This window comes from Octopus sinensis, linkage group LG25 (assembly GCF_006345805.1).
Source record: "Octopus sinensis linkage group LG25, ASM634580v1, whole genome shotgun sequence".
Classification (NCBI taxonomy): Eukaryota; Metazoa; Mollusca; class Cephalopoda; order Octopoda; family Octopodidae; genus Octopus; species Octopus sinensis.
The window spans coordinates 16356236-16371623 of NC_043021.1; the positions used below are offsets into that span (position 1 = coordinate 16356236).

General features: G+C 40.9%; 1 protein-coding gene across 3 annotated transcripts in view; it reads right to left on the bottom strand.

Moving 5' to 3' along the window:
* Positions 1-9501: 9501 nt before the first annotated feature.
* LOC115224568 (peroxisomal sarcosine oxidase-like) overlaps positions 9502-15388 on the bottom strand; it is a 49602-nt gene continuing 43715 nt past the window's right edge. For all 3 annotated transcript variants that reach the window (XM_036513494.1, XM_036513493.1, XM_029795493.2), the window contains 3 exons: positions 13348-13497; positions 11028-11103; positions 9502-9714 (listed from right to left, as the gene is read on the bottom strand). In XM_036513494.1, the coding sequence (XP_036369387.1) occupies positions 9590-9714; positions 11028-11103; positions 13348-13497 (351 nt within the window). In that variant the 3' untranslated portion in view covers positions 9502-9589. The remainder of the gene's footprint in view (positions 9715-11027; positions 11104-13347; positions 13498-15388) is intronic.

Sequence of the window (15388 nt, forward strand, 5' to 3'; positions counted from 1 at the left end):
AACGTAGCGGCAGACGAAATACCGCTAAGCATTTCACCCGGCGTGCTAACGTTTCTGCCAGCTCACCACCTTTATCAGGCTTTGTGTGTATAGGAGAAAGGATTGTTGTTGATGTTGTTGTTGTTCTGGTCCCTACTGTTATATATGTCTTGCCTCTGTGTCCAATATGGAAATTAATATTATTGTTGTTGTTGTTGCTATTGTTGATACAGTTTGTCCATGTTATGAGAAAGAGGTCAACATGATCAGGAGACAGAGGTGGGGAGCATGGAGAGTGGAATGTAGACCAATTATGTAACAGCTTAATTCCTGGTAGACTACTTCTTGGTATTTCGTCCATTATCCAGGTTCTGAGTTCAAATTCCATCCAGGTTGGCTTCACCTTTTATCCTTTCAGGGTCTATAAAACAAGTACCAATGGGACTCTGGAGTCAATGTAATTGATTTATGGACTCGAGTCTTGAACCAAAAATTTGAAACTAATATTACTCAACACCAGAACGAGAGAAGAAATTTCAGGTGTGGAAGCAAGGCTTAGAATCGAAGGGCCTTAGAGTCAATGTTGCAAAAACCAAAGTTCTAGTAAGTAGGAAGGCAAACACATCACAAACCCCTTCAGGTAGATGGCCCTGCTCAATCCGTAGAAAAGCTGTAGGTAGAAACTCCATAAGATGTACCCAGTGTAAGCTATGGATGCATAAGAGGTGCAGCAACATTAAAGGAAGTTTAACTGGGAAGATAGCTTTTGTGTGCAGCAGATTGTACAATGCATGTGTGCAAACTGCCATGCTTCATGGCAGTGAAACATAAGCCATGACTGCTGAAGACATGCGTAGGCTCGAAAGAAATGAAGCTAGCATGACCTACTGGATGTGCACACAGGACAGTGTAAGTGCCCTGAGAGAAATGTTGAACATAAGAAGCATCAGACGTGGCATCCAAGAAAGACGACTGCGCTGGTATGGTCGTGTGCTATGTATGGATGAGGAGAGCTGTGTGAAGAAGTGTCCCTCCCTAACAGTGGAAGGAACCTGTGGAAGAGGGAGACCCAGGAAGACCTGGGATGAGGTGGTGAAGCATGACCTTCGAACATTGGGCTTCACGGAGGCAATGACGAAAGACTGAGACCTCTGGAGATATGCTGTGACTGAGAAGACTTGGCAAGTAAAGTGAGATCACAGCCATAGCCTACATCAGTGTTGTATAACCAGCCCACTTTAAAAATTACCCTTGGATCATTGGGCAACATGCTGTGCTTGAGGAGAGCTATTGAGTTTAGTAAAACAAAATCAAAATCCAATCCAATCACAATCAAATGGAATAGTTGTGGCTGATACCAGTGCTGCCTGACTTGCTCCCTGTGCCGGTGAGATATAAAAAATAAAATCTGATCATGGTCGATGCCAGCCCCCTTGTCCTGACTGGTTCCCGTGCTGGTGACACATAAAAAGTACCCACTACACTCTCGGAGTGGTTGGCCTTAGGAAGAGCATCCAGCTGTAGAAATTTTGCCAGATCAGATTGGAGCCTGGTGCGTCCTCCTGGCTTGCTAGTCCTCCATTCAAACTGTCCAACCCATGCCAGAATGCAAAACGGACATTAAAAGATGATTATGATGATGATGATAGCATTTTAAAGACCACACACACACACACACACATATCTACATGCAAATAAATATAAATATATAGATACCAGGTGATGCTATTGAGTTAGATATGGCCTATACTGGCTGAAACCTATCAAAGCTGGTTACACACACACACACACACACACACACACACACAGATAGATGATAGATAGATAGATAGATAGATATATAGATAGATAGATAGATAGATAGATAGATAGATAGATAGATAGATAGATAGACAGATAGATAGATAGATAGATAGATAGATAGACACATAGATAGATAGATAGATAGATAGATAGATAGATAGATAGGAGACAGACAGATAGATAGATAGATAGATAGATAGATAGATAGATAGGAGACAGACAGATAGATAGATAGATAGATAGATAGACAGATAGATAGATAGATAGGAGACAGACAGATAGATAGATAGATAGATAGATAGATAGATAGATAGATAGATAGATAGATAGATAGATAGATAGATAGATAGATAGATAGATAGATAGATAGGAGACAGATAGATAGATAGATAGATAGATAGATAGATGATAGATAGATAGATAGATAGATAGATAGATAGATATGTTTCTTTATTAGCCACACAGGGCTGCACACAGATAGAACAAATTACAAGGTAGAGCTTTTCTTTTGGGGGTAAAAAAAAGGGAGTGGTGGTTTTCGATCAAAAGGGATCGTAAAAGGAAAGAAAGAGGACAAAAAAGGGGAGGGGTTAATAAAAAATAAAAAAAAGGTGGGGGGGAGAGCAAAAAAATTGATCAATAGGGATCGTTATCACAGAAATGTCAATATGAAGTGTAAAGAGGGAGAACAGGTGAGGTTTACCCGTGGAAAGAAAAGCCTACGGAAAAGACCACGGTAACCTCGGTCAATGAAGTCACATGTTATATTTCTTTTTTTTTTTTTGCAAATAAGCAACTCTCTGTATTAATTTTTACGGTTCATAGAATCATAGTCAAGGTGGCTTCGTCATTCATACGTGCCGTCCTTGCTACATTCACCCATCTTTTTTTAAAATATTCACTAGACAAAACTTGCCTCTCTACTCTCACTTTCCTCTTCAAGTGATACTTGAAGAAGTTGATGAGAGATTGACCAGAGAGGAAAGTGTTTGTCTCTAATCCTTTCAGGCGCGTTCACCAGATACATTCTTTCGCCATAGCCACAAGTATGATAAAAATAGCACTTCCTTCCCGTTTGAAGGAAGGAGGCGTGACGATATTAACGATAGACTCGGCTGATAAACCGACACGTCCCACACGTGACAGCAGTCGTTCGACATAAGCCACAGGTCGGAAATGCTGGACACTGCACGATTGTGTGCAGAGCGGTTTCGTCGCTCTGCCCGCATCTCGGGCAGGTCGGCCCCGTGTTTCTCGAGCCATGCCTATAGAGCTTATCCCGAACGGGTAGCGCTTCACGGTAGCACCGCCAGGCCAGGGATCTCTGGAAGTTGTCCATAGGTCCCGGGCCGAAAGTCGTTTGAAACAGGCGGGTCAGGTATTCCTCGTCGACGCCCAGGTTTGCCCCGAGCTCGTCGTCGTACCTCCCCTCCACTAATCCCCTATAGAATGCTTTGGTTGTGTTGAAGTCACTCAAGGTCGACCCGGGACGGCAGAGTTGCTTGAGAGCAACGCGACACTCGCGGTGCCATTCGCCCTTCCTCGGCCTCTTTTTGATCCACAACTGTAGTTCGGTCATGGAGACGAGTTGCGGGAATGCGTGCCTCACAAACGGCGACCACACCTGTTCACTGTCGTCTACATAGAGCCGGAGATGTCGCAGTCTCAGCGCGTATCTGCGCATCATCAACCACGGCATGCCCAGCCCTCCTTTTAACAGGTGTTAGATAGATAGACACATAGATAGATAGATAGATAGATAGACACATAGATAGATAGATAGATAGATAGATAGATAGATAGATAGAGATAGATAGATAGATAGATAGATAGATAGACAGATAGATAGATAGATAGATAGACAGATAGATAGATAGATAGACAGACAGACAGATAGATAGATAGATATAAATAATGGGCATCTTATATTTTCCATCAACAAAAGAACATTCACATGGCTTTGGTCGGCATGAGGCTAATGTAGAAGACACTTGCGCTAGGTGATGTGCAGTGGAACTGAACCCACAACCATGTGGTTGGGAAGCAAACTTCTTACCACACAGCTGCACCAAAGAATGATTTCATTGACCCAGAAAAGATAGAAATCAAGGTTGACCTGTGAGGAATTTGAACACAGAGGCATAAGTTTAATTAATTAACAAGCTCACTTTTATCTACAAAACACTTTCTCCTGTACCCTAGATTCTATAACACTCCCCCCCACACAATACCCCCCCCCCCCCCCCGGGTATTTTTTTAAATGCTACCTGTTTTATCTACCTTAGATTAGCTGTGGGTTCAATGTGTGAATGACCCCTCAAGCAGAAATTTAACAAAACACCCCACCACCGTTTTTCTCCACCCCACCACCTCAAGTTTTTTTCTTGGTTGTTTTTGTTACTTGTCTTCCACCCAAGTACCCTCATCACCACCATCCTCCACTTCTACCCACTGCTCTGTTTGCTATGCTTCACTGTTATCTACTGTTTACCATCACCCCCCCCCATCACATTCTAACATCCTCCACCTAACGACCATGACGATGACCACCACATTGACCAGCACCACCACCAACACCACCACTACCACAAACACCAGCACTACCACTACCACAAACACCAGCACCAGCACCAGCACCACCACCACCACCACCACCACCACCAACACCGCCACCACCACCACCACCACCAGCACCACCACCAGCACCACCACCAACACCGCCACCACCACCACCACCACCAACACCACCAGCACCACCACCAGCACCACCATCAACACCACCACTACCACAAACACCAGCACCACCACTACCACCGACACCACCACCACCACCGACACCACCACCACCGCCACCGCCACCACCACCACCACCACCGCCACATCTACCACCACCACCACCACCGACACCACCACCACCACCGCCGCCACCACTACCACCGATACCACTGTCCTCTACCTCCACCAACCTTCGACACCCTCCAACACCCACTCTTCGTAGCTGACTAGACATATAGTCAACCTGTTCTGTTGCACACACACTCCACACACACACACACATTCACACACACACACACATTCACACACACACACACATTCACACACACACACACATTCACACACACACAACATTCACACACACACACCACATCACACACACACAACACATTCACACACACACACACCATTCACACACACACCACACATTCACACACACACACACATCCACACACACACACACATTCACACACACCACACTTCACCACACACACCACACTCACCACACACACACATTCACACACACACACATTCACACAACACATTCACACACACACACACATTCACACACACACACACATTCAAACACACACCACACATTCACACACACACACACATTCACACACACACACACATTCACACACACACACATTCACACACACACACATTCACACACACACACATTCACACACACACACACTCCACACACACACACACATTCACACACACACACACATTCACACACACACACACATTCACACACACACACACTCCACACACACACACACACATTCACACACAAACACATACACAAGCAGAATTATATGCACAGAGGTCCAGAGAGAGGGAGGGGGGGTAGAGAATGGGAGACACACGGATAAGAAAAGAGAGACATAAAGAAAGAGAGAGAGAGAGAAACATAACCCCCCACCCCTGCTTCCCCCCTATTCTGATCTTTGTAATTAATAAAACAAAAGCAATTTGTGTTAATTAGGACAAAACACTTTGAATACAAAGAAAACCCAATTTTGCTGAATGGCAAAAGATAAGATAAGTTATGTATGATTGCACGTAAGGGTTGTCGGTTATTGTCGGTGGTGGTGGTCGTGGTGGTGATGATGTTGATGTTACTGTTGTTGTTGCTTTCTCTTTCATAGTGAGGACATTGATGTTGTTTTTTGTTATTTGTTGTTGTTGTTGGCGTTGTTGTTGTTGGCATTGTTGTTGATGTAATTGTTATTGTTCTGGTGGTGATGCTGTTGAAGTTGGAGTTGTTGTTATTGTTGTTGTTGTGGTGGTGGTGGTGGTAGTAGTAGTTATTGTTGCTGTTGTTGTTGTTTTGGTGGTGGTGGTTATTGTCTTCTTTTTCTTCTTCTTCTTCTGCTGCTTCTTCTTCTTCGTCTTTTTCTTCTTCGTCTTTTTCTTCTTCTTCTTCTTCTTCTTCTTCTTCTTCTTCTTTTTCCAATCAGGACTCACGCCATTAGCCACAAAGAATAATCTCTAATGCTAAGAATGCGTGTGGCAAATTGAAGATCCACCCACCACACATGATAGACTGGCAGTTGCACGGGCGCGAAAGCTACATTGTTATCCTCATTCTGTAAACTGTGGCTTTTTAACGGGTGGAGAGCTGAACCATCCTGGGGTACAGAGGATTCGCAATCTAGACTAGGGTCTGAAAGTTTAGCACACCATAGTGGGTTACACCATGGTTCCTCTGCTTTGTGACAGAAGTAGGAAGAAAGAGTGAGAGAAAGTTGTGGTGAAAGAGTACAGTGGGGTTCACCACCACCCGTTGCCAGAGCCTCATGGAACTTAGATGTTTTTGCTCAATAAACACTCACAATGCCCAGTCTGAGAATTGAAACCGCGCTCTTACGACTGCGAGTCTGCTGCCCTAACCACTGGGCCATTGCGCCTCCACTGTTGATGTTGTGGTGGTGATGGTTATTATTGCTGTTGTCGTTAACATCACAAGCTGGCAGACTCATTAGCATACTTGAAAATATGCTTAGCAACATTTTTTCCATCTTTCTTTATGTTCTGAGTTCAAATTCCACTGAGGTTGACTTTGCTTTTCATCCTTTCGGAGGGGTCAATAAAATAAATCCCAGTGGAGCCCTGGGGTCAATGTAATCGACTAGCTCCCCACCACCTCCCTAAAACAACAAACCTTGTGCCAAAATTTGAACTCATTGCTGTTTTTGTCCACTTTCTCCTTAAAGACTTCATGACAAAAAGATCATTCCATCTTTAGCCTTCTCATTGTAAGGTGGCTAATTGGACAAAGTCGTTTAGACTGTCATATAGATTGCTTTGTGGTAATTGTGCGCCAGCTTTCTGCAGTCTGAGTTCAAATCCCACTGAATCAACCTTGCATCGCTGTTGTTATTAGCCCCAACTTTGCCTTCTTCAATCTAATCTAAAATTCTATAATAAAATGGTATTTTCCAATAGTTTTTATCTTTTATTCTGTCAATGTTCAATGCCAGTGCCGCCTTTAATAGAAATACCACCTTGTTGCCAGTGCCACCTTCAATACCAGTGCCACCTTCAATACAAGTGCTGCCTTCAATGCCAGTGCTGCCTGACTGGCTCCCGAGCCAGTGGCACATAAAAAGCACCATTTGAGCATGACTGATGCCAGTGCCACCTGACTGGCACCCATTCCAGTGGCACATAAAAATCACCATTTGAGCATGACCGATGCCAGTGCCACCTGACTGGCACCCATTCCAGTGGCACATAAAAAGCACCATTTGAGCATGACCGATGCCAGTGCCACCTGACTAGCACCCATGCCAGTGGCACATAAAAATCACCATTTGAGCATGGTCAATGCCAGTACCACCTGACTGGCTCCAGTGCCAGTGGCACGTAAAAAGCACCCACTACATTCTTGGAGGGGTCGGCATTAAGAAACATTGCTAGAAACTGTAGAAACATTGCCAGATCAGATTGGAGCCTGGTGCAGCTTCCTGGCTTGCCAGGCTTCAGTCAAGCAGTCCAACCCATGCCAGCATGGAAAGCAGACGTTAAACGACAATGATGATGATGAAAGTATCAATGACTACATTAACTAACAGTGTTGATCCTTTTTTATAAACAGTAGAGTGAGTTTTGAGGAAATTTGACTGCTGTTTTTAGCAGATTGATGAAACACATACAGCCTTTGCTATACTCAAGTTTGTAATAAGTGAAATATTAAGTTGATGCTTGGCTGTGTGGTAAGAAGTTTGCTTCCCAGCTACGAGGTTCTGGGTTCAGTCCCACTGTGTGGCATCTTGGGCAAGTGTCTTCTGCTATAGCCTCGGGCCGACCAATGCCTTGTGAGTGGATTTGGTAGACGGAAACTGAAAGAAGCCTGTCGTATGTATATATATATATATATATATATATATATATATATATATATATATATATATATGTGTGTGTGTGGTGTGTGTGTTGTGTGTTTGTGTGTGTGGTTTGTCCCCCTAGCATTGCTTGACAACCGATGCTGGTGTGTTTACGTCCCCATCACTTAGCGGTTCGGCAAAAGAGACCCATAGAATAAGTACTGGGCTTACAAAGAATAAGTCCCAGGGTCGATTTGCTCGACTAAAGGTGGTGCTCCAGCATGGCCGCAGTCAAATGACTGAAACAATAGTAAAAAGAGTATAAAATATATAAAATAGATATATACATATATATATATATATATAATATATATATATATATATATATATATATATATACTATATATATATATAATGTATATAGGCATAGGAGTGGCTCTGTGGTAAGGAGCTTGCTTACCAACCACATGGTTCCGGGTTCAGTCCCACTGCGTGGCACCTTGGGCAAGTGTCTTCTCCTATAGCCTCGGACCGACCAAAGCCTTGTGAGAGGATTTGGTAGACGGAATCTGAAAGAAGCCTGTCGTATATATGTATATGTATATATATGTGTTTGTGTTTGTGTGTCTGTGTTTATCTCCCCAACATCGCTTGACAACCGATGCTGGTGTGTTTACGTCCCTGTAACTGAGCAGTTCGGCAAGAGACCGATAGAATAAGTACTGGGGTTGATTTGCTCAACTAAAGGCGGTGCTTCAGCATGGCCGCAGTCAAATGACTGAAACAAGTAAAAGAGTAAAAAGTATATGTGTGTGTGTGTGTGTGTGTGTTGCTTGACAATCAGTAATGGTGTGTTTATGTCCTTGAAACTTAGCAGTTCAGCAAAAGACACTGATATACTAAGTACCAAGCTTAACAAAAATATAATAAGTACTGAAATCAATTCGTTTAACTAAAATTCCTCAAGGAAGTGCTCCAGCTTGGCCGCAGTGTAATGACTGAAACCAGTAAAAGAACTGAGCAACATAACTCTTATCATTATCAAGCTTATGTTCGGAATGAAAATTAGCAGAGAAATTTTGGTAAAACATTTTAATTCAGGCCATATTAAAACAGGGAAAATAATAATAATGATAATAATAATAATTGTGTACAGTGCTCAGGTGCACTACAACTCATCTAAAGTGTATATATAATCAGGTGTAGTTTCGGCAGATTTCGGAAAGCATGAGGGCCTTAAAGGATGCAGTGTCATGGCAGTCAACAACTGACGCAGGCAGTTTGTTCCATGCTTCAGCAACTCTGAGCGTGAAAAAATGTTTCCGAAAGTCATGGAAGCTGTATTGTTTTCTGACTTTGTAGGCATGTCCACGTGTGTTGGACACATGGAGATCAAAAAGGTGTTCAGTGTTGTTGTTGGTGAGGTGGTTGATAACTTTGTGGGTATGTCATAGAACCAGCAATGGTATCAGTGGGTTGATTCAATTTCTGCTGAAATACACTGTTTTGTCTCAATTAATTTTTTAAATAATGAAGAAATTAAGAAAATAATTTTATCATGATTAATATGATGTTTAGAGCATAATTTAAATTGAAATTTTCATAGTTTTTAATTAAGATCTCTTTAAAACAAGAATTTTTTATTATAGAGTCCATAGTTATTTTTTGGCATGTTGGTATCAAATTAGTTAAAATTACAGCAAGGATTTTCTGGTAAATCTGTCCAGTCGAAATTGACTCAAGTCATAAGACGGCGCTTTATTCATAGCCATTTCTCCAAGGATTTTCCCTGTCACAGGTGCCAGCTTGAAACCGTGTCCTGTAAGTTCAAAATAATAATTTTAGGAAAATAAAAATAAGAAATAAATGGAAATTTTACCGGTGAGTGTGTTATGTTATAAGGCACAAAAAGAAAATGACTCTCCCCAGACACAACAGATAATAATTTGGCTGTGTGGTAAGTAGGTTGTTTACCAACCACATGGTTCCGGGTTCAGTTCCACTGAGTGGCACCTTGGGCAAGTGTCTTCTAGTATAGCCTCGGGCCGACCAAAGCCTTGCGAGTGGACTTGGTAGACGGAAACTGAAAGAATCCCGTCGTATATATATATATATATATATATATATGCGTGTGTGTGTTTGTCCCCCTAGCATTGCTTGACAACTGATGCTGGTGTGTTTATGTCCCCGTTACTTAGCGGTTCGGCAAAAGAGACCGATAGAATAAGTACTGGGCTTACAAAAGAATAAGTCCCAGGGTCGAGTTACTCGATTAAAGGCGGTGCTCCAGCATGGCCGCAGTCAAATGACTGAAACAAGTAAAAGAGTAAAAAGAGAGTAAAGAGTAATAATGAAGATAATAATACTTTTTAGAGGTGTGTTCAAAAAGTATTCAAATTTTGTCTTTCCCACCCAAACTAATGCCTTGTGGACAAAATCCTTTGGTGAGAGGTGATGTCACTTCTTGTGCATACTTACAAGATTTTGCACCAGTAGGCCGTGTCAGTTCCTGGCTGTGACTTTATCTTTTATCATTTGGGGCTTGATAAAATAAGCACCATTTGAACACCGCTGTCAATGTGATTGACTAGTTCCAGCCTCCACAACATACACACACTCTCTAGAATTACTGGCTTTGTGGCGAAGTCAGAGCCACATGGATAGGGGTTCAATCCTACTACTTCCAAAGCTAACAACAGTGGCAGTAACAGAGGTGGTGGTGACAGTGGTGGCAGTGGTAACAATAAGAATGATGATGATGATCATCATCATCGTTTAACGTCCGTTTTCCATGCTAGCATGGGTTGGACGGTTTGACCGGGGTCTGGGAAGCCAGGAGGCTGCACCAGGCTGCAGTCTGATCTGGCAGTGTTTCTACAGCTGGATGCCTTTCCTAACGCCAACCACTCCGTGACTGTAGTAGGTGCTTTTTACGTGCCACTGGCACAGGTGCCAGGGAAGGCTGGCAACAGCCACGATCGGTTGGTGCTTTTTACGTCCCACCGGCACAGAAGCCAGTTAAGGCAGCGCTGGCATCGGCCACGTTCAGATGAAAATTCTTTCCTTTGGTAACAAAAGCAGTTAATAATCCAAAATGTTGAGAATCCAATTGTTTAGAAACTAAATATTTACCTGAGAACCCAGCTGCCAAAATAATGTTATGATATTTTGGATGTCTGTCCAGAAGAAAAAATTCATCAGGTGTCGTCTGAAAATATTTAAAAGGAAAAAAAAAAGTGTTTTTGTTGTTGTTATTGTTATTACCACTTCACTAAACTCAGGTGAGAAACATATTGGAACATTGTACCAACATCTGGAAGGGAACTACTGCTCCACATGCACCAACGTTTTTAAGACTACGGCAAAAAGTCACCCACAGACAAGCTCCAGTCCCTGGTCCAGCACACAGGGGCACTGTGCCTTCTCTCTGCTTTTTCTTACTGCTACTATAACGGCCTCTGCTCCTCAGAGCTGACTGATGTCGTGCTCTATCTCCACTCAAGCATTGTAGAATCATTCGTCTCTCCTCTTTGTCTCATCACCCATATTGTGTCCCACCCTCCAGATACTTCTCTAAACATAAACTCAATCCTTTTTCCCCCAGATCATTATCCCTCTGGAATTTCATCCCTTCTCATGCCTTTCTACTGTCTCAGAAGGCCTGCGAAGGCCACAGGGGCTGCTAATTTTTCCAGACCCATCAAAGCATGCCTATGTGGTTAAGAAGTTTAATATGCAACATCAGGGTTTCAGGTTCAGTCCCACTGGGTGACATCTTGAGAAAGTGTCTTCTACTACAGCCCTGGACTGACCAATGCCTTCTTGTGAGTGAACTTGACAGATGGAAACTGCATGGAAGCCCATCATGTGCGTATGTGTATGTGTATTTCATATATATATATATATATATATATATAGCAATATACATATAATTTTCTGTGTATATATATATATATAGATACTTCCAAACAAACATGATTTCTAATGAAATCCCAATATTCTTTATGAACTTTTAATAATTTTTTCTATAAACAGTTTTTAACATTTTCTTATTATTATCAAAGAATGTATATAGGTATTGTAATCTTTTTGCCTAATATTTTAATGAACTTTTTAATTTTTTAATATTTTCCAAAGATTTTTCCTTGTAAATTGTTTTTAACACGTGCTTATTATTATCAAAGAATGTATATATGTATTGTAATATTTTGTGACAACCAGTAACTAACACAACCAAGCATTTACATGTTACTTTTGACAATCTTTTTCTAAAAAAGTGAACCGGTCAAGTAAATATATCTCTTTTAAAATTGCATTTTCAAACCTTCTTTCATATATATATATATATATATATATATATATATATATATATATATATATATATATATATATATAACAATTGCAGCATGGAAGATGTTGTAACCATCCATGAACACACGAAAACTGTTAGTTTCACTTCAGCATTTAAATTCATTTGTGTCAAAATAATTTTGTCGATTTGAAACCGCAACATGTTCACTGACAAAACTTTGTGCTGTATCTGAGAATGTAACAGTTAGTTCATGATGGCTTACGAACATCTTCCATGCTGCAACTGTTTTTGTTTCAGCCATTGCATCTGATCAAAAAACATTATTTGTCCAAACGATGGAAAATGCACAGAAATTTTATGCTGAACAAAATATATATATTTTTATGAAATAAAATGTTTACACTGTCAACCGGTTTTGTTTGTGCTAATCATGAATAAGAAGTTAGTTTCATACTATCATAAGAAGTTTTCATTCCATGTTAGTTGGAAGAAGGAGATTTTACAAATGAATCAGGAGGCAAATAAATTTTAGAGGAGGTAATTAGTAATTGTTATTATGAGAAAAAGGGGAGGTATTTACCCCTTTTCAATGTGAATTGATTGAGAATAGATTGAAAAGTTATAAATTTATGAATTAAAATATTTACAAAACCCAAAATTGCATTATATGTTCATATTCGGATACAGTTGGTATTTTTCAATAAATGCTTTTTATTTGATCATAGGCAACCAATGGTCGTTTCACTACATTAGTAAAAAGGGAAAACTCATAAGGTACAAACATGTCTATGTGGTAAGAAGCTTGCTTCCCAACCACATGGTTCCAGGTTCAGTCCCACTGTAGGGCATCATAGGCCAATCAAAGTTTTGCAGAGGTTCATTGTGTGTGTGTGCACGCACGTGTGTGTGTGTAATTGTGTCTGTGTTTGCCCCCAACCGATGTTGGTGTGTTTACATCCTTGTGGCATAATAGTGACCAAAAGAATAAGTATCAGTCTTAAAAAAAATGTCTTGGGATCGATCCAAGTTCTTGAAAGAGGTGCCCCAGCATGGCCACAGTTTAATGAGTGAAACAAGGAAAAGATAAAGGATAATGGATCGAGCTTTGAAGATGAGGTTTTGAAAGCTTTTAAAACTGACCGTATAAAGGCATGATTCCACAATACTGGGTTCCGGTTCAAGTCCTGGAAAGGACTCTTCAATCAGATGTTTGCATTTCTCCAATATCCAATCGGAATTAGCCTGGTCTCGATGATCCGGTTCAACTTCCGGGCCATCGTGCAAACAAAACTGCAAAATAAATATATATATACATAAATTTATATATAAATATATATATTTATATATAAATATATAATGGGTCTCTGTAGTTAAAATGTTTACTTCCCATTGCATGGTACATTGAAAAGAAAGTTAAGAACCTAGTATAATAACTATCTTTGTCATTATTAAGCTGGTTTTTAGATCAAAAGCTAATGAAATTTTGGTGGAAGGATCAAATTTAAATCACTTTATGCATTGAGTGATAGAAGAAAATACATTTGTTTGTTGAAACAGCCCTTTGATTTTCATTGTTACATATGTTTGATACAACTTCTCTGAGTTGTGGTACAATAATTATTTGCAACTCCGATATTCATTCTGTAGGTAGTTAAATTCATCTTTTGTTGACTGCTAGAAGACTGGAGGAAAAGGAGAAATAGAAAGAGTAAAAGAGTTTACCTTTCTGGGCTGACAAGTTGATAGGGTGAATTTATATTGTATATTCCTTTGAGGACAATCCATAAATGAAGGAGAGGAATAAATGCTCTTCAGCTAGGTGCCAAGTGACCAAAGAGATATAACATAAAACCAATTTGGGGTCCTGTATTTATAGTTTTTTTCTAACTAAATTAGGACAGGCTAAACAAAATATTTTTTCCTTTGTAATCAGCCTTGACACAAGTTTGAAAAGGTTACAGGTTAACAATTAACAGTCATAAATTTCCGAGTGCAAAGCTTGGGGACAGTAGGAAGAGAACCTGTAGAAAAATGTTGATTTGGTTTTGAATCCTTGCTTAGAATCTAGGAAGCTATTTATTAGATATATATATGTGTGTTTGTATTTATGCATATAAGTACATACCTATGCACACACACATACATCATCATCATCATCATCATTTAACGTTCGCTTTCCATGCTGGCATGGGTTGGACGGTTTGACTGAGGACTGGCGAACCAGAAGGCTGCACCAGGCTCCAATCTGATCTGGCAGAGTTTCTACAGCTGGATGCCCTTCCTAACGCCAACCACTCCGGGAGTGTAGTGGGTGCTTTTACGTGCCACCAGCATCACACATCACACCCCCCACACACACTCACACACCCACCCACACACACACACACACATACACATATATATATATACATATATATATATATATATATATATATATATATACACATATATATATATATACATACATATAATATACATACATATATATATATATATATACTAGCTGAAGGTGACCCGCTCTACGCGCGGGTAAGAGTGTGGTTGTTACTTTCTGTTGCTTCCTTTCAGCACGTAAAAAGCACCATCCGAACGTGGCCGATTGCAGCGCCGCCTTGACTTGCTTCTGTGCCGGTGGTACGTAAAAAGCACCAACCGATCGTTGCCGCTGCGAGCCCCCCCGGTACCTGTGCCGGCGGCACGAAAAAAGCACCCACTACACTCACAGAGTGGTTGGCGTTAGGAAGGTCATCCACCTGTAGAAACACTGCCAGATCAGACTGGATCCTGGTGCAGCCTCCTGGCTTCCCTGACCCCGGTCACACTGTCCAACCAATGCTAGCACGGAAAACGAACGTTAAACGATGATGATGATGATGATTCTCCGTATTTGTTTCTCTCTCCTTTCTCTCTCACTTTCCCACTCTCTTACTTTTCTTTTCTCTCGGACTCTCCCTCGCTTTCTCTTACTCTCTATTTTTATCTATCTCTCTCCCATTTATAAACAACAGAAGATCTTGAGTAAGTTGAGAAATAAAATATTTAGAAAGATCAATCAGAATATGAGGCAGTGGCAATGGAAAGGTCTGCTTCAAGGCAGACAGCAAAACGCTAACATTTAAAAGGGACAGACGAACTTGCGAGCTGAATAAAAATAATAAAATATTGGAAACCAAAGTTTGAA